This window comes from Dicentrarchus labrax, unplaced genomic scaffold (assembly GCF_905237075.1).
Source record: "Dicentrarchus labrax unplaced genomic scaffold, dlabrax2021, whole genome shotgun sequence".
Classification (NCBI taxonomy): domain Eukaryota; kingdom Metazoa; phylum Chordata; class Actinopteri; family Moronidae; genus Dicentrarchus; species Dicentrarchus labrax.
The window spans coordinates 4,381,721-4,402,386 of NW_026136707.1; the positions used below are offsets into that span (position 1 = coordinate 4,381,721).

A 20,666-nucleotide genomic window follows, 5' to 3' on the forward strand; every position below is an offset into this window, starting at 1 on the left:
AGTTAATCCCTGGCACTTGGATAATCACGAGAGCTGGGAAACCTGCACTGTCCGATGGCTCGTGAAAAATGCAACAGTAAGCTTGCTCATATCTGCGAGCGGAGTCTTTGAAATCATTAGTCAAAGGATTTTCCACCAGTGCCTTGGTCAGTCCATGTTACATAAGATGGACAATTCCCTGGGGATGATCAGGATCTGTTATTGAACCATTCACTTCACATAACTGAGCGTAATTGTCCACAGTTGGCCGTAATTGCACTTGGAAAACACCTTAAATCGGTTAAAAAAACGCTTTGATGAATCCCATGGGGGCGAGAAGAAAAAAAGGCTCCACCAGTGAAAATTGGCAGTGCCTCAGAAAGCATGGCTTGGGTTACTGCTGCTCAACATTTGCATGGGCTTAAAAGATTGAGCTGCCTATCAGGTTTGGGATTCAGATTTGAGATACAGGTAACCAACATCTTATCACTGTGGTGTTGTTGAGACAGATGCTGGAGATGCACCTGCTCAACTTCTTGTTACTTATTTGTTAAGTAGAATTCATAATACTCCCTCTCTTTCTGTCACCCCCCCCTCCCCCCCTTCCCCCTATCTCTCTCTCTCTCTCTGCTTCCAAGACTCATGGCTGTGGAGGATGAGTTAAGGGGAGGACCCGTGATTGTTGAGCCAAAAACCAGGATTTTCGCTGATCAGGTCTGTGAGACTGCTTCTTCTCTCGTCGAGTCCGTATGATGGCCCGTGCTATCTTCTCTCCCCCTTCTACCTCTCTTTTTCCCCCTGCTACTGTTATAATTTTGTGTGCTGTGTGTATGTGGTCCCTCTGATTGTCTTGCCCTGTCCCTGAACCGTCCCGTGTTTGGGTTTGAATGCCATCTGTCTGCCAACATACCTGGGAGCTTTAAAGATCAGAGAGTGTTGCTGTTTGCATTCCTCAGCTCAAGCTACTGAGATGTCTGACTCTAGCTGGGTTTGTGAGTGTACCTTGGTCTGTGATGATGATGTTGCCAGTTCTGTAGCTGTTTCTGTCAAATGTTTCTGCCGAGCATGTCGGGGTTGAAACTCCTTAAACCTGTTTCACACATGACTTACACTCAGGTTATTGAACAGCTGAGACCCGAATGCTGCGTGGTGGTGATGGTGGTGATGGTGGTGGTGGTGGTGGTGCTGTTGTGTCTTCAGGAGCTTTTCATTTCATGCTCTCAACCCGCCCCCTTTCTTATACTGTCAAACTGAACTAGCCCACCTCCAGGCATGAGTCACACTGTAAATATAGTGTGTGCGTGTGAACATATACAGTATATATATATATACATATGCATATGCCTTTGTGTTTGGGGAAAAAGGCTAAGAATGGAAGATGATGAAAGCAGCTACTCAGCTCACTTATGCTGAGACTTGGACATTTGTCCTGTTCATTTTTTTTTTTTAATTACAACCTACGACACTCAGACTGAAATAATTTTTCTTGATTGTCACCAGTATTGGTGGAAGAAGCACTCAGATCATTAAAAGTAGCAATACCAAAGTGTAGAAATAATCTTTTACAAGTAAAGGTAATCCATTCAAACTTTTATTTAAGTAAAAGTGCATGATAATAATGTTTATTATATTATTGGATTATAATTATTGATGCTGATGTTGCAGCTGGTAATGGTGGGACAAATTTGAGTTACTTTATAAACAACTGGGTAGCTTGTGAATTCCTCCCAGGGGGTCAATAAATCTTATCTTAACCAATTACAATATATAATAATAATTTATTTATTTATTGTATTATTATTTCTCTGAACATGCAAACTAACTAGTAACTAAAGTCAAATCAGACAAATGTAGAGGAGTAGAACAATGACACATACCAAGAGGGAAGAGCTGACATAAGCTTCAGAGCATCACACTGATGGTCATTTACACCACTAATGAGACTACTAATGAAGTATATAATGTGTGAAATCCCACAAGGCTATACATTTAGAAAACATATATAATTATATATTTAGCTCTATGACGACTCTATGAAGTATTTTTTTTTATTTTACCAATGTAACGTGTGATCATCATTAATCATTTTCAGATTAATTGCTTAATTTTGTTCAATGAAACTACAAAACAGTAAAAAAAAAATTAAAAATGCTAAACACTGTTTCCAGAGCCAAAGGTGATTTTATTTACTGTCATGTAAGACAGAGAAAATCATCAAATTCTCCAATTTAAGAACCTAAAATCCATAGAATAAACGACTGATTGATTATTAAAATACTTGCAGATCAATTGTCTCTTGAATTGCTTATTAAGTAATTGACTAATCGACTAATCCTTTCAGCTCTACTGTGATCCATGTTGAATTTTCCTATTTGCAAATATTGTGCTTTCTGTAATGTGGGTGCCAGATGGATAAAGTTTGCAGCGTAGGACGGTGAATTGTGTGAAAAGTGTGGGCAATTAGGAAAAAAAGTCTGTGGGATTTCGTTTAGTGCAGTTTATAACAAAAATAAATAGAAGAAACCAAAAGAGACTCACATTTACTGTAAATAAAAAGATCCTAGCCTTTTAGAAGCCCAATAAATCATGTTGAGTCTTGTTCATTGTCAGCAAAATAGGTGTTGTATCTGTTTTCTGTGCCTGAGCACACAGTATTCAAGCTGTATTATTCTTCTTCTTTAAAAAGGTGTGAAACACTGTTTGGCATAATGTCTTAGGACGACATTGCACTACTGTTACATAACTTTACGTTGCCTCGGGAAACAGAAAATTATCTCTTATCTCTAATCATAAAAAAGGTTTGCACACAACATTATATAGGTTGGATCTATCATATTCATATTCAAAATTACTATGATTTAAAAGCTTATTTGTCTTTAAATAAATCACATTATTGTGTCCATCTCCATGCTAACAGGTGATATACTCATGATTTACTTTGAAGTTTCCCTTCAAACTTCACTTCATTTCAATTCCCAACTCATTGTTTTCCTTTTTTTAAGTTGATGCTTAATTCTTTAATATACAAACACTGAAAAAAGAATTTGTATTTCGGCAGCATTGTCCCGTACTAATGCATGATTTGAACTGATGAATGAGGCTGAGAAGCTAAACGGCTTTGCACTCTGCAGTACATCCATGATTAAATTAAAGTGAATTATTACATTGAATTACTGATACCAAACCTTATTCTTTCTCTGGTAACAAGTAAGATAATCAGTTTGATTTAAGTATGAAAAAAGATGTTTTTAGAACCAAATAAATCAATTGTTTAACAAGCTTGTAAGTCTGTGAAAAACCATTAGGAAGAGCGTTAAAGGGTTAATACCAGCATTTAGCAGCAGCACATGGTTTTTTATCTACCAGTGACAATTTAAGTTCCAATACTGCCTTAACACAAATGTTTATTGGATTACAGAAGAGCGCACAGCGAGGAGCAACCTGTTTAACATTCAGACTGTACTGGTGGTCTTCAGTGTGCTGTTTAAAGGAGTTCTTCATTCCAACAAATCAAAACATACAAAGTGAAATCATAACCTTAATCACTTGAAGTCTCATTCTAATGTTAAAGCATAGACAATACTGATAACTCTTTGTATGCCAACTGCAGTTTTTAACAATAAAATACCCATATGATATAATATACACAAATAAATGTGTTAAAACCAGTGGGCGCTACAGTGGATGGATGTGATAAGGTGCAACACCTGTACAAGGTAATACAATTCCCCAAGTGAGCAGCTCTGTGAAACTGTTCACCATCGTAGTGTTTACATATTATCATTTGCTAATTTACATTAAACACAAAGTACAGCTGAGGATGATGCAAATTTTGTTAGTTTTGCAGGTATTTGATCATAAAGTACCAAAGTAGTAACTGAAATGGCGTCATCAGGTCAAAATGATCACAATTCATTTTATGGAGAACATAAATGTCTGTATCTGCAACCTTTACTATCAGAAGAGCCATTTTTGGCCAAATAAATAAATCTGCTTGGAGCCGCAATACATCAAGCATACTGGTAAGCAAGCACCGTTGGTGGTGAAAGCAAACAAATCTATACATGCACTATTAAATTCTTTATAAAATTTTTCCTCTGAGATTTATACTCTTTTTGGATTAGGAATCCATAGCTGGCCTTGTTAGGGAGACTCAAGTAGCCACTGTTATTGGGATTATGGCAAAATATATACGTAAAGGTCTGAACGTAACACATTTTGGTTGATGAAATATTATTATTATTAATAATAATAACAATATTATACAATTTAATGGCTACACATCTTTTACAGTTGGATAATGTAAGAATCACATACAATGATAGTATGAAAAATAACCATTATTCATTTCCATTTAATTTTTTTGTTGAAACCACAGGGAGCCACTGGAGCGGGCCTAAAGAGCTGCATGTGGCCCCAGGCAACCCTTCAGGTCGCCTACCTCTGATATATCCAGTAGTTGTGTAGGTATTTTGGCGTGGACCAACCAAACATTAAACATTTTCAACCTTGCATGCATGTGTCACAAAGCCACTAGATTGGATTGGATTATATTGTACAGGTGTTTGTGTTACTGCCATATAAATCGACGTAAACAGTACTAGTTGATACACAGGATAATGTAAGATTCCATTATCCTCAAAAAAAGCTCCTTTAATCTACATGTGGCTCATGGCGCTTGTTGCTAAAATAGAAACTACAGGTCAGTTTTGTATTTTAGCTTTAGGGCCACATAAACCACAAAACTTACGACAAGCAGACAGCTCACGCCAGTGTGACGATGCTCAGCTTTATTAGGTGAGACTGGTGCACACGCAGCAGCTGAGAGGGGTGAAACTAAATTGATAGGGAGTGAGAGGGGAGAGGCATGATGCCGCTGTGTCCTCAGGCCACTTCTACCAACTTCCAAAACAACACCCCCACACTTAATTAGACCTCACGTAATAAACACACGATGCCATAATCCTTCCCACAACAGAATCCTGATGCCTACTAAATAAACAGTTCAACATCAGCACAAACTACATTCTCCAAAATTATCCTAAGAATTGATTCTCAAAAAAAAAAACTGACCTTTCAACTCTCATGAAGTATTTCAGTGCAGGACTGTTGTATTAGACAGCCCTAGTTTTAGCTAGATGTAACTAATAAATTGGCTACTAGGAATCATTGTTATACAAATGGTCAGTACTGACAACATTTTTATATAAATATACATTTATGTACTTAATAAATAAATATAGGCCTTATTGTCCTGGTTTTCCGTCATCCTTTGCCTGGCATGACTGTAAAAAAGGTATTAGATTGCATTCAGTGTTATTAAAAAGCCTTAAAAACCCTGCAGAAACCTTGTATAAATTTGGTAGCAAAAGTGTTCAGGAAAATGGATTGAAAATATAATAAAACATGTTAATCCAATAAATGACATCATCATTACAGTAACAAATTATATATTTCAATACGGGTGGAATATAATTATTTTATGAAGCATTGACTAATGATTTAACAAATTGAGTTAATACATTATGAATTGGTACTGAAGAGCCCTTTAAAGGCAATCAATGCACTCAAACAATGTATAAAGACATTTTAGTTTACCTTTTACAGTATCTGGCAGTTACTGCACATTATCAGTTATCAACACCTGTTATCAGTTTGTTCTTTACAATTCAACTGTTAAATTGATCATTTGTGATCATTCTGTAGAGCGTTTGTTTAGATTTTTCAAAGTTTTGTGAACTTTTTGTTTGATCAGCAGCAATCAGCACGGCGTATTTAATGAGGAAACTGCTTCCTGAGCGTGCAGTGACATTAATCACATCAGTGTTTCATTCATATAAGATTTGATTGCACTCTTTTATCTGTACTAACTGTTGCTACTTCTTGAATGTTGGTCATTTTTGAGTGTGTGTGTGGTGCAGTGTGAGTTACAGTGAAATGCAAAATCTTCTGTGTTTTGTTGGATAAAGTGTGTTAACATAAATATATTTCTGGGTTTTCCAAGTGTGTATGTATTAATCTTCATAGAATAGATGATTGCATGTTTAATATGAGCATGTTCCTCTTACCTTTCCGAACCAGGAAACATGCAAGATTCAGCTTTCCAAAGGCTATTGGATTAATCCGCTGCTTTCAGATGCAGATGCCGTTTGGAGTGCATAATTTAACATATTTTTCTTTCTTGTCCTAAGCATGATTTCTGTTAATGATACACTGCATGGCATGCCGCATTAATGCTTTCAGGCTGTTGGGTTATCTGATTATGTTGCGCGTGTATGGTTGCCATTATGTATGTGTATGTAAATGTGCGTTAGTAAGCATTTTTTCTGTATATTTATGTTTTTGTTTTCTGTTCACTTTTTGTTATGCATTGTGTATGTATTGTTTGGGTGGCTGTTGTTTTCTTCAACCCTCACTGCCCTTCTTAATCCTCCCCACTGCACACAAGCCTTCCCGTCCTCTTTTGCTGTCAGCTTCCTCCTCCTGCCTCCTACTTTCAACTCTCCTCTCCTCTCCTCTCCTCTCCCTCTCCTCTCCTCTCCTCTCCTCTCCTTTCCTCTCCTCTCCTCCTATGTTGATGAGATACGGTGATTTCTCTTAGGGGAGGCGTCAGTCCATCCTAGTGCAGCCCCGTCTCGCGCCTGTCCCACCCCGAGTAACCAGGTAATAAACAAACCGGCAAACTCTCACTCTCCATCCATAACCTGCTGCCTCTTTTCCACTTCTGCTGTTCTCTATGTGCGTCCCTGTCCATATGCAGCACCATGTGAACTCACTGAAAGCCAACACACTGACGGGCCCACTTACTTCCATTAATCTTTCAGAAAAAGAGGCCTGTCACAGAAGGTTTTGGACAGAGGTTACTGATGGTTCTGAAGGGCACACCTCTGTATTGAAAGAGTGACAACAAAACATTTCAAAGATTTAAAGCTCCACTAAGAAACTTGTCAGCGTCAGGCGTTTGTCTAAAATATGTCTGAACTGTAGTACCTATAAATCCTGCAATGCTGAAAATGTCATGCAGGTGAATACAAGTTTGGGTTGAACACAGTTGCTGCTTTTAATGCCCCGTTCCAAACAGAGGGCATTATCACTAAAAAAGACAAGAGGCTGTGTTTTTCCACACAAACTGAGGCACATCAGGACTCACTCTGTCTCTGCTTGACCTAGCTAGTGTGTTATCTTTTCAGCAGACAGAGTGGCTGTCTAGCTAAGTCAGCTAGCTTCTTAGCATACTTACAGTAACAATAGGCACAGGAGTGGGAGAAGCTATTTTGGTGCCTCTGTCTACGAAAGTAAATGTTCCATTAATTTTAGACAATGTTGCGTGACTCACAATTGGATGGACATGAAATTTAAGTTGACTCATTACTCATTAGATTAACAGCTCTGTTAGGAAATATCTGGTTGTTTGATAAAAAGTCAAGGCTGCACTCATCTACATAAAGAAACTCCCAAGGTGCATTTTGGCAAAGACACATCCAATCACCGAGCTTAAAACTCTGTGACGTGCACTAAAGGTGGACAGTCCTGAATATTACACTGTTAAGAAAATTTATGATACAATCTGCAGCTCATATCAGTTTGCTTTGGGATTCTGGGTCTGATGAACACAGCAACTACATGTTTTGTTCACGTATTCAATGGCTAAACATTTCAAATTTGCTACAGCTCCTTCTTCATAGCAACTGTGGCCAAAGCTCATTGGTATTCAAGGATATTTTTCCTCTCTAAAATTGGTATCGGTGTCAAAAATCCTATATCAGTCTGGCTCTAGAATGAATGATTAGCAGACAAATCTGCAACATGTGAATCCATGCCATAACACTGTAATAGATTGCAACATTTCCCCCATAGAACATTGACTCCATTGATTTTCTGGTCTAGTCAGAAAGGCTGAATGGAAATTACACAATGTTATTTTAAAAGTCTAAAACATTTTTTTTTTTTTTGAGAAAACATTTGGGGCTAGAGCCCCAGAAGCCAACCCCCAAGCTCCGCCCCTGGTAACGCAACTATAAAGTCTCTTCTTCTCTGACAAATGATGAAAATGTGTAATTTATGCGCTGTGGCGTGCTTGGAATTGTATGAAGTAAGCTTCCTTCTCCCTCACCACACAAAAAAACATGACATTTTCTTTGTTTTGCCAGACAGGAAGAGGTGGTAACCTGCTATGGGTTTTTTTGTCACCCTCCCAACACAATAGCATGCCTTCTTGTATCCACTGGTTACTCTGGAAATATTCTGTGACAGACCTTGAATAAGGAGTTTATGTTATTTGAATTACTTGAGATGAATTTGAGATGCTTTTTCAGTTTATGTTGACGAATGAACATATTTCATGCCTTGGCAGAAATACACTATATAGAAATACCACAGTAGCTTAGAGCTTTTTAATGTCAAAAATATTATATCACATGTTTTGTGTCTGAACTTGACCACACACAGTTCAGTCATAACCAGCAATCCACAGACATATATGCCAACATTATTATTATTTGCAAATGATTTTCATGTCATATACGGAGACCTTCCTGTAACTCTTTGCATTGAGTAAAATGTTGAAATACAGAGAAATACAAAATAATCAATGGATGCCATTGATTCTTAAGCTCCGCTATTTTCAGATGTTGGCATTTGCAAATATTCAACTCAGATTTTCATCACATTTAATAGTCACCTCATTTTTTCATATGCCCTTAATTAACTTAGAATATATTAACCAATATAATCTTAATTAATAAACAATAGTCAACTGTATAACCATCAAAGGGTTACGGTTAGGGTTAGTAGAATATACAGGATTACTGTTACATGTACACAGGATTCCCTCTGGTTCTTACAATTGCACAATGACAAGGCATTTGTAAAAAAAAAAAATCCAAATTAAAAAAGAATGCACACGTTTTATGGTTTCACAGACTCCTGTACAGATTTGTGAGTGAGAAATAAGACATGAAATGTTGATTTTAGGCCTGTTTACTGGTTAAATACCTGGTTGAAAACAGGCCCAAACATTCTTAAATTCTTGGTGATGAATCTGTCCTAATGTCTCTGGAATATTGTGTGAATTCTCTTTAATTATAGATTTTTGTCCCCCTGCCACACAACATATTATTAACCGCTGTGTTTTCCTACACACATGAACTTACATTTCCATTCAGTTTTCCATCCCTCCCAGAATGCCCTCAGACAAACAACGGGAATTATGGGAAATCTCCGTATCTGACCCAATCCTTCCCTGAAGAACACTGATTAATGTGCACTTGTTTTGTGTGTTTTCTGTGCGTTTCACTGAGTCTGTGTTTCCGATATTTACGTGTTTGTGTATGTGTTTGGCACCTGGGCACATTGTTGGGTTGAATGGTGCAAAGGCCAGTTGTTTTGGTGCGTCTGATGATGTGTGATGTGCGTATGGTTTTTTTTTTTTTTGTTTGTTTGTTTTGCGTCAGAGTTAGAGCTCTTCACCTGACAAGCCAGTCCTCTTAAGCCCTGAAGGGGCCCTTTTAATTTAACAACTGCCATATATAAATTGATTAAAACACTCACAGCAAGTTTTTATTTCAAATGTGGAGGTGCTTACAGTTTGCTCTAGACATTCATGATTCAAATTGATTGGAGATTGGAGGAGATGGGTAAGAACCTGTGTGTGCTATACTCTATCTGCATCATTACTATACACCCAACATTTCAGTACTCCACTAAGTGTTTTGTGTTCCTGTTTCCAGTACAACAATTTTCATTAGCATAAAAAACACTCTCACATCAAGCTGTAATTGAATGCACCAAGTAATCAAACACTACAGCCCACACGAGAGTGAAGCAAGTTTGGTAAGTTAAAAAGGATGTCAGTAAACATTTTTGCCATGTCTTTGTTTAGCTGCTTGATTCCTGAGTTTAATAGACATGTGTAATGGTCTACACATGGATATTAAACGACACTGTTGGTTGTGTTTGAGAGTAATGAAACAAGTGTTAGTGGAGTCATGTTACTGGCATCCTGTAACTGTCTGTAACCATAGTAGATACTGTAGCTGTTCATAGCACCAGTTAGCAGCTGAAAATGTTTTCATCCATTTTGGTTCTGATTGAGAAGAGAAAAGGCCTCCTAATTCACATCAAATTTTGGGGTAATTTTTTCGTTCTTCTTTTCCCTTTTTTTTTAAAAGTGAAATGGAAACACCTTCCACTCAGAATGGACACACCCATCAGATACAGCTTATCCAGTGATAATTAGATTTTGCTCCTTTTTGATTCATTTTCTCTACTGGATGCAGACCAAACTATCCCTCCTACTTCCTGTCTTTCCCCTCTACAGCACGCCATTCCATTCATGTTACAATATTTCATACTTCTTGTATGTAAGCATTACGGTGGTATTTATTGTCATACATATTTTCCGATGTTCGATAAAGAACAAGCCCGAGTTAAATTACTGCACATATTTCCAAGTTCTTTTAGATGGCTCTGCACTCGTTTTACATTTTTCAGTGAAACAGAGTCTCTGTAATTATGTCTAGACACCACACAGCAAATGTGCCAGGCAAGATAAATCAAGTGCAATTATTTCAAGAGGTTCTACCCTGGTCTGATGGTAAAACTGTGATTTTTAGCTTTCAAAATGCTTCTATATTCAAATCATCTTGCAGTAGCTCTTGAATACATTAAGCACCATTATGAATAGAGTCCTCATAGTTGTCTATTGGCACAATAACCCAATTGTTTTCTCTCCCCACTGCTCCTACACAGATGTCAGTGAACAAGACTGGGAGTGAAGGCTTGCTAACAGACCTTGATATATACTAATAATGAAACTAGAATTGCATTGCTGTTATTCTGCGCCAATGTAAGTAAGAAAAGCTGGCAAAACCAAACTTTGACTTAATCACTAATCAAAAGCTCCAACCCAGGATGAACACCCTTGCAGCAACTCATTGCTATGTGATCAATGGGGTTGGGTTAGACATTTTGGTTGGTGAATTTGTTGGTTTGGATTTCCTGCCAGGCTATAAGATGCACCTTTATCTTGTTTTTAAATTTGGCTCTGAGCTCTTTGTGGCTTTACGTTTTTTTGTTTTTTTTTGCATGTTTTAGTAACAGGCTGATGCTACAGTTTGTGCTGTTAAGACATAAGCCATAATTTTAGAGTTTTTTTTACAGTCTTTTATTCAAAATACTTTCAAGCTGGCACATTTACATGGAAGCTTAGCTGATATTGAACATGATTTGTACTCATTGGCAAAGAATGACTCATTTGACTTCCTGACTTTTCCTGACACCCGACAAACCACCCTTGCTACTCATCCCGAGAGGATCAGGACCCTTTGACCTCAAGAATTTTAATTCCCCTTCATCCCCTCTTTCCCTGTGTCCCTTTTCCTGTGCTGCCATTTCTATTGGTGTACGTCATGCATCAACTTTGTGACTCATTTGGCTCTCTCTCTCCTCTCTCTCTGTCTCTTTCTTTCTGTGTGGTTCTTCCAATCCCTTATCACTTGTCTTTTATTTTCTAATTCTTCCTTACTTTGCTTCTACCATTGCTTTTACATGTACTCATCCCAACCTGTTCTTTGTATATGTCAATGTTGACCTTTTCCACTTCCGCACAATTCAATCACATCCTGGTAATTTTCCTCATTGTCCTCTTTGTCATCTGTATCTCACTATTCTTACTTCTTCCCACACACTCACACCTCTTCAACATGTGATTTTTCCCTCTACATGTCACGCTATCTGCCTTGATTGGACATCTCCTTTACAACTCCTCACATCCCTCCCATCGCTCATTGAATGGCCTCTCTCCTACGACCATCTCTCCCTGCTCCCACTCCTCTTTCCCCTCCCCTCTCTCTCTATCTCGCTAGGAGGACCAGCTTTCCTCCCTGGGTTCTGCAGACCCCGGTGTGAAAACTGAAGGTGGAGGGGGAGGTGGTGGAGGCGGAGGAGGAGGAGGACAAGGAGGACAAGAAGGAGGAGTGGTAACCAACGATCAAGGCCTCAGACTCTCTTCCTCAGGCATTTCCTCTGACAGCTCGCCCCACAATGGAGTCCTCCCCCAAACTATAGACCCTCCCTCTCTACCCACTCCTCATCAACATCCTAGTCAGAATGGAGAGCTCCGTGGCAACCAAACATCCTCCCCCATGACAACCTCACAGGCAACTGGAACCACAGCAACAGCAACTACAGGCATAGCAGAAGAAGGGGGAGTAGGTCAAACACAACACTGAGCAAAATCAGAGAGAGATGACACAAAGGAAAACACTGTCCCCGTCTTTCCCATTTAGCAAGAATATGCTTTGAAAAAGAATTCGCCATAGATATTCTTATTCCCTGGGCGAGAGAGAGAAGAAAAGTGTGCGGGAGACGAGTAGTGATCATAAAGCTACTGTACAGTGCATAATACATGAACACACAACACAAAGGGCTCTTCAATGGACACTTGTTCTCTTGATGCTCACACGGAGCTTCAGTTAGTATCAGTCTTGCAGGACAAGATAATGATACCTTATAACATACTCTTTGAATCAGTCAAACAAAGCATTTGACGTACATACCAAGCCGATATGTGAACATCCACTCTGTGCACTCATTGCCTGTCTGTGGCTTCATGAGAAATAAATACATGTAAGAAACAAGCACTATAGAATGTCTTACACCCCAAAGACTTCATAGTAGCCATTAGCAAGTGCTATAAGATGGCTTATAGTAACTCTTGACTCCCATGGATGTAGGTGCATTAAATATACCTATCCTGAACACGCCAGGCTGCAAATTGTTTAGGTAGAGATTTGGTGATGTAGTCTGGCTTTCTTAGTGCCTTTGAGTGTTTTTCAACAGGGTTTTCCAATAGAGATCTGATACAGACGTAACAGATGGAGATCCAAGTTAGCTTTGCTAGTCAGAGAAATGATCTGTGGGCTGAAAACAGAGATTCAAAGACACAAGATCAAGCGTCGTAGAGGTTTGAGTGACGGAAGACATTTTTGGGAACTTTTCTTTTTTTTCAATCTAAGGGACTTCTTGTTTTTGGACTGAGCTCGTGCAATTTTTCTCTTCTCAATCTCAGAACCGATATGTGATAAACTGGTGCTAAACAGAAACAAATGGTGCCATTTTCCAAGTCAAATGTCTGTGTCTGCCATAACACTGCCTCTTTCATGATTCACTCACTGTCTTTCCTCTCTCTCTCTCTCTCTCTCTCTCTCTCTCTCTCTCTCTCTCTCTCTTTCCTGCAATTTGTCTTTGACAGGACCTTTCCCCCCCCAATATGTTTTGTACGTGTCTTTGTGTTTGTTCTTTGTGCATCCTGTTGTTGTTCTTTTTTTTAATGGGGTTGTTGGGGATTCCATATCTGTGTTTTAGAAGCACCCTCCTCCAATCTCTGGTTTTATTTACAGTTAATAAAAGCAGCTCCCCGGCTCAAAATTGATGGATCATATATTGAACGAATTCAATTCAGTTGAATTCAAATTTGTGGAAATCTAGCCCCAAAGTGCTATTTTTAGTTTACACAGAGGACTAAATATTTTAAGATTGAATGAAGCTACTTTGAATGAAATGGATGAATGGAGTTTATTCCCAGTTTTAAAGGTTTTTTTTTTTGTTTAAGTTAAAAAGTGTTGGTCCATTGTGTTGTGGTGCCATTATTAGTACATTTAGAAAAACATTTACAATTTTCACCATACTAATGTTAGTGCATACAAACACTTATTTTATTGCAGTAAACATTGCCACTGTGACATTATAACAAGGATCATCTTTCCAACTATGTGTGAAAAGATTTCAACCATTTAGGTCTGCAAAGCCTGCCATTAAGTGCCTGGGATAAATATATTGAGCATCCTTTGGCCAGTAGACTAGCTAGTCATCGACCAGATGCACATTATAAAGCCTTGCTTAAGACAATAAGAATATATTACACCCCTGATGCTTTTAAGAAAATCAGTAATGACATACTTCTTTGTGTATTTTCCATGATTTGAAGTTTCATTTCAAAACGAACAGAGTGGCTATCTATCTCGTTTGATAACATCATTAAAACAAATTAAAAGACCTTTGGAGTAAACAAAGAAAATTTTAGAAATATTGTATGGTGTATTTTTGAAATGAACTCTTCAGTTTTTCATGTGTCAAATGCTGGAAGTCTTTGAAATGTTTGTAATGTGTATCCATAATCCTTCATTTTATGTATGAACTGTCTGTTGTAAGGTTTGTCTGGATGTGAATTTGTTTTTTGTCTCTGTAGCCACACACACACTGGTGTCTCTGCAACAACTCAGCTTGTTTAAACGTGCAGGTTGAACCAAGAGGAGTTGAAGAGTTTCACATCAGCTTTGTGCCAGCCATTTTTCTCTTCAGAGAGAACAAATCACTTACTTTGCAGTGTCAAAGGTCAACAAATGACCAATGCTAGTACTTCCTAGGCCAGTGCTAGTGGATTAGCTCATACTTTCAGTGAATGTTTAACTGTCGAACCACCAAATGTTAATAATGCTAGCAGTTTTTACGCAGGGAAAGATTGTCTTCTATTTAGACAGCTTGTAGGGCTACTTTTTTCTTGTGAAATTACTAGTGTGTGAAGAATGTTGGCTTTACAGTGGTCTAGGTTTGAACATCAGTGTCTTTTCAGAGATGTGAGATGATCCGTGATTGAGAAATTAACATTGCTGTGAAAATACCTCAGTGACTCAGGTAAACAAGCAGTTGCCTCAGAGCTGAACACAAAAACTATAGAAAAGAGATGAGTCCAGCTTTGGAAAGACTGCCACCATGCAGATACTCGGTCTCTAGCTATGCTTCAATAGCACCTGATCAAGCACCCTCCTCCGTTTCTTCTCTCTCTCTGTCTCCCTTTTTTTCTCCCCCTAGCCACTCTCAAAGCTTCATGGAGGACAATGTGGAACCTAATTGGCTGATGCACCATCGGCAGTCCACAGGGTGGCATGGCCAAATGTCCAGAGCCCTCTCTCGTGACGCGATTGGCTGACAAAGGGAGAACTTGGGGCATTGGTCCCATTCTCTTTGCTCAAAGGATGGTGCAGAGCCCCAGCGGACCATGTAAGGAAATGCTGGGTTTTTTTTAACTTAACTTGGGCCCTCTCTCTCTGATTTGATAACAGGATTTTTTTTTGTGTTTGACGCCTCTTGCTTGGATCTACGTTTTACTTTTAAAAGGTAGGCTGGACACATATTGGCGTTTGTTAGCCTGCCGAGCATGCAAAGAACAGCTATGCAGTCTGATCAATCAGCAGAACGGAGGAACACAAAGGCCAAGGAAGGCATGATGCTCAAAAGGAGAGAGAGGGGAGGTGTATTGTGGGTAAGATGTATTTCAAAGGTGCTTGACTTCTCTTAAAATTTTAGTCAAAGCTGATTTACTTTCAAAGCATTTATTTCCCTCTCTCTCTCTCTCTCTCTTATAGTCTTTTCAAATTACCCTTTGATTAATCTATTCACTCTTTATCTATCTAGGAAAGCATTATTTAACCACTTCATTTTTACTCCAGTTTAGACACACTTGATCTCTTTCTCGATTCATAGTTTTAGCTCTTCCGTTCCAATCTCTTTCAGACTTTGATTTTAAAGGAAACTAAATATGCACAGCCTAATACAACAAGTGAAACTGCTTCAGAACAAAACTCTTGCTTCAAGGAAGACTTTGAAAAACCGGACAGAATGTTATTATTTATATTTCTATGATACTGCTTATTCTTACAATAGTATAAAAAGAACTCTTCATCAGAAATCTTCCGGAGCAGATATTTATTTCTTGATATAGATAGATGCCTCTATCTAATGGAAGTTCATAAATAATCCATTTTATATGAACCCAGTTTTCTTACTAAGACAATCTTGTGGAGAGAATCATTGCCCTAAAGGACTGTGACGAAAGGGACAAACTTGTGTTATACCTACTCCCCTTACAGCAGTTTGCACGTTGCTGTGACCTGTGCCCTCCCTCCTCTTAGTTATAATCAGTCAAAACAAAAAAGGAAAAGTGGACGGATGTTTCTTGCCCAACAATCGCCATGGAGCTCTCCATTTACGGACGATGTGAAAGTCTTTGGATGAGGACATTCTTACAGATATTGTTTTGTACTCCACTTCGACTATCTGTCTGTAGAGTTTTAACCGAGCAGAGGATGAACTCTTGGTTTCAGTGTGGCCACATTTCTGCATTCAAATTGCGGTAAAACTCCCCATTTACTTCTATGGATGGACTCCACTGACACCAGTCTGAGTTGAAATCCCTGCCATTTCCACTTGTGACTGAAACAGAGAGAGATATGTTAGAGGTCCTGCTGAAACGAGTGAATGTGTTTGTATATAAGTGTGTGTACTGGCTAAATCTTTGTGTATATACTGGATAAATGTGTATATATAGTATGTCTATGTGTATATACAGTTTGTTTGTATATGCAGAGTGTACAGTTATTTTTTCCTCTAATGTTTCTCTCTCTTTCTATGAATAGGTCTTCTCAAGTTACCAATACTGAGGCATGGAAAGGTTTTTAAATGTGCTGAGCTATCAGAGGCACTTTCTGTGCAGACTTAGAATATCAGCAAGGTCTGTCACTTATAGCTGCATTCTTGAAGCTCTCATACAAAAAGTAACTCACATAATCTTAAGCTTGCACTCATTTTCTGACCAACTAAAAAGCTTTTCTAAGTAGATTTGGGTGACCAAGCAATGTTTGTACATATATAGACTAAGACAATTTTTCCAGAAACCTCCATCTGCATTTCTTTGAAAACTCTCAACCTGTTTTGAGTTCTTGCGTATCTGACTTTCACTTTAGGTTCCTATGGTATATGTTTGCAACGGTTGTCATTCAGAGTTATATATTTATTCCGACAACCCTTATATATTTCTTGAAATTTTGTTCCCCAAATTCTGCCTCTCATGGAGCCTTCTAACCTTTTGTTAAGATTCGGTTAGACTGGCGAATCGTTCCATGAAAGTATACTGTCATTACTTAACACTGCTTGTTTTTGTATAGGTCCTTACTAAATAAGTGTGCCTCCCCCTTATACTCTTACTAACCTTAGATCCATTAACTCCGCTGGTCACTCATCTTCATACCCCTTGACAAGCCATAGCCCCCCTCCCCAAAACTCCTCTATTGTTGTTTTGACAGGACAGACATTTGGGGATTTTGTGTATATTAATGGAAGAGTGGTGTTGAAGAGTGTATTGCAGTTGTATATGGATTTGTTATGAATGTGGATATTCTGATCATTGAATTATTATTGTAATAATGATAATAATTATTGCCACTTTTGTTGATTAATTCCTTTGATGCGGTTGATGAAGATGCCATTGTTCCTTTTTTTTTCCTTTGGAATACACCGGAATTTATATTTTCGGGTGGGTGAATCTGGAGATAGAAATACGTAAATAAATTAATAAATAAACAAATAATTAAATTCTTAACCAGGTCTGTAAATGTGTTTTCTGTTTCTTAATGCATTAATTTGGGCTTTTCTAGTAGATTAAAGGGTAAGTGTCAGCAAATCTCAAGAACAGCAAAAGCTAATAAAAACACATCAATAAGCCACACCATACTGCAATGGGGGTGTTTATTTGTTAAATACAAACACTGTTATTATTTATTTTATTTACTCCCGTTTGAGTAATGGTGGCTTAAAACTACAGTGCCTAGCTTTTAAGGAGACTTAGCCTTTTTTTTTTTTTTTTAATGAAAGTTTATATTTATGGCCCATTTTTAAGCATTTACATTTGCAGTAGGAACAAATGGACTTGAGACAAGGGAAAGGAAGTTGGAAAGTATTGAGACAAAAATATAGAATATCACCAGCCTCATCCTTTAAATGGTGGGAAACATGGCTTACTCGGTCTGGATATATAGTGTTTGGCCTCTTCCTTGTAAACTAGGGCCACAACAACTAATGATTAGATAAATTGAGTCAATAAAATGTCTGAAAATGCAGAATAATTTCTCAGACCCCAAAGTGATATGTTTCAGTTGCTGGTTTTATCTGATAAACAGTCCAAAACCACCAAAATATTTCATATACAATTATAAAATAGAGAGAAGTCTTCAGAATATGTCAATGTTTGGTATTTTTGCTTGAAAAATTACTCAAGTGGCTGATCAACTATAAAAACTTCTAATTCTAACTAATTGTTTCAGCACTATATACTGTATAGGTTCACAACATGCACATCCTCTTAACAAGGTTATGATACACTTACACGTACACTTACATACAATAATACAAAGTGAGGTTATTGATCTGCCTTGACCTTTCTTACGATCTTTGCAATATAAAGATCCATTTTCTAGACTGACAAGCTCATTCACTCTTATTTTGTGTCTACATCTGCGGTTAGATCACAGGTAAGTTTTTGCCTCACAGTGCTTGCTCATCTGGGTCAGCTATTGTTTTTCTACATCTCAGGACTGGTGAGCGGAGCAGATCATTTCCTCATACTCTCCCCAGCAGGGGTGCTGAGAGTGTGGATGGCAGGCAGACTGTGGGTACTGGGGACTCTGAATATAGCAAGCTTGTAATTATCCTCATCCTCCACACTTAATCGCCTGCAGTTCCTTAGTGGGTTGGCAACTTCTGAGTTTGGACAGAGCAGGAAAAAAAATTAGCACAAAAAAGAGGAGCAATAGATGGTTCATACTGTACAAACAGAGCTGAGAGATCCACCTGAATCTGCTAATTACATGACCCGAGCATTCATGAAATTATTCAACCAGGTTAAACTAACCTAAAGAATATTCACGACACAATACAATGAGCAGTAAGGTTTTCCTTTTTCATGTCCTTTTTCCATTTTGTATAAAAATTATATTACTTTTACAGCATCATTACATGCATACATAATTCTAACCCATAAAACATCACATGTTTCTGTGTAAGTCCTCTGTCTGTCATACTAATATCCTGCTTCCACAGTCAGAAAATACATAAAAACACAAGACATTTAGTAAGCAAGCAGCTCTTGAAGTGCCATTTTTCTGTGACTTTAACATTTAGCATTATATACTTTAACATTGTATGTATAGAAACGTAAAATAATCTATGATCTTTATAGACCTCTGTTGGCAACCAGGAGGAATTACAACAACAGAGCTTAAAGTGGATGTGGTCACTGTACACTTCGGGAAAGACATAAGTAAACATACCTCTGCCATCATTACCACTTTTTTTTTAACAACCCTGTGTATTTTGTAGGGAAAAAATACAAAGAAAACACGTAAAACACTGTAACGAACTGATAGTTCATTGTGACACAACTGTAAGACCATCTGCATTAATATACATATATATCTTGCTAGATTTCATTTGAGGTCACTGAAATATTCTAATAAGGATGATGAAGATGGAAGTTGTCCCATCCTATCAGGTATAACAAAAGTCAGCACATGCCTGATAAGAGATCTAATCAGGCAAAATAAGTGAAAACATCTGTGTGGGTGGTACATAGGTGAGCAGGGTATTTAGATTTTTGATATGATTTCTAAAGACATAATGTGATCTGTACAATCTCAATGATTAGAGCTGGGAGATGAGAGTTAGTCTAAACCACTGGTTCCCAACATAGGGGTCCCCAAAGCTTCATGGAGAGTCGCAAGGCCTTCTTGATTTTACAGGCACACTAGAAAACTTTAAAAATGATATTGATTGGCCGATATCTCAGCATCTGGTTCACTTCTGTGAAGAAAAGTAAATGTAAAGTAAAGTAAATTGTACAATAGAACAATTACCAAGAATCAGGGACAAGAAAACACAGAATTTGTCAAAAAAAAAAAAAAAAAAAAAGCCTACAGAGTATGTATGATTGTTAAAAAATACTTACTATAGGGCGCCTGGTTGGCTCAGTGGGTAGAGCTGGCGACCCATGTACCGAGGCTGAGTCCTTGCCACAGCGGCCCGGGGGTTCAAGTCCAACCTGCAGCCATTTCCTGCTAGTCATCCCCTCTCTCTCTGCCCCCCCTTCCTGTCTGTCTTCTAGTAAAGGGACATGGGAAAAAAAAAAGAAACGTTTCTAGTGAGCACTAGATACTATCTAGTGCTCACAAGAAAGTATCTAGTGCGCACTAGAAACGTTTCATTTTTTTTTTTTCCCATGTACCTTTAGGGGCCCGTAGTCTTCAGCTGTCCTATCAAATAAAAGCAATACAAGCCAAAGACAAAAAAAAAAAAAAAAAAACTTAATATAGACAAATAATTGTATAAAAAGCTCCCTAAATAGGACGTAATCAGCTCAAAATTAATCAAAATCACTTGTATTACACAACTTCTTGCAATTACTGGGTTCACTATTTGGGTGATTGAGCCGTTTTGAATATAATATGAAAATTCCCTTCAGAGATTAATAAAGTCTATCTATCTATCTATCTATCTATCTATCTATCTATCTATCTATCTATCTATCTATCTATCTATCTATCTATCTATCTATCTATCTATCTATCTATCTATCTATCTATCTATCTATCTATCTATCTATCACTATTATTTATCTATTTATCTATCTCTCTATCTAGAGAGGTAGATAATTGGATTCACCAATTTCCACTGCCTCTCTCATAAACAATACGAAATTGCTGGATGTGCTACACTACAGGTATTTCAGTGTACCGTCTCTCCAAAGTCTATCTTGTTTTCATCCAAAGTTACGCATATGAGGGATGCGTTCACTGTCT

General features: G+C 37.9%; 1 protein-coding gene and 1 long non-coding RNA gene across 11 annotated transcripts in view; one reads left to right on the plus strand and one right to left on the minus strand.

Annotated features, from left to right (window-relative positions):
• syngap1b (synaptic Ras GTPase activating protein 1b) overlaps positions 1-17,416 on the plus strand; it is a 134,597-nt gene extending 117,181 nt beyond the window's left edge. For 8 of the 10 annotated variants that reach the window (XM_051406215.1, XM_051406212.1, XM_051406214.1 and 5 more), the window contains 3 exons: positions 618-693; positions 6,581-6,642; positions 14,851-17,416. In XM_051406215.1, the coding sequence (XP_051262175.1) occupies positions 618-693; positions 6,581-6,642; positions 14,851-14,968 (256 nt within the window). In that variant the 3' untranslated portion in view covers positions 14,969-17,416. Of the gene's footprint in view, positions 1-617; positions 694-6,580; positions 6,643-11,843; positions 11,962-14,850 lie in introns of those variants that run through there. The other 2 variants (XM_051406216.1, XM_051406218.1) reach the window with 2 other exon arrangements.
• Positions 17,417-17,959: 543 nt separating this feature from the next.
• LOC127366871 (uncharacterized) lies at positions 17,960-19,989 on the minus strand. Its single transcript, XR_007885402.1, has 2 exons — positions 19,817-19,989; positions 17,960-19,671 (listed from the first exon to the last, which is right to left on the minus strand). It is a non-coding gene; the product is annotated as an uncharacterized LOC127366871 (long non-coding RNA).
• Between the last annotated feature and the right edge of the window lie 677 nt (positions 19,990-20,666).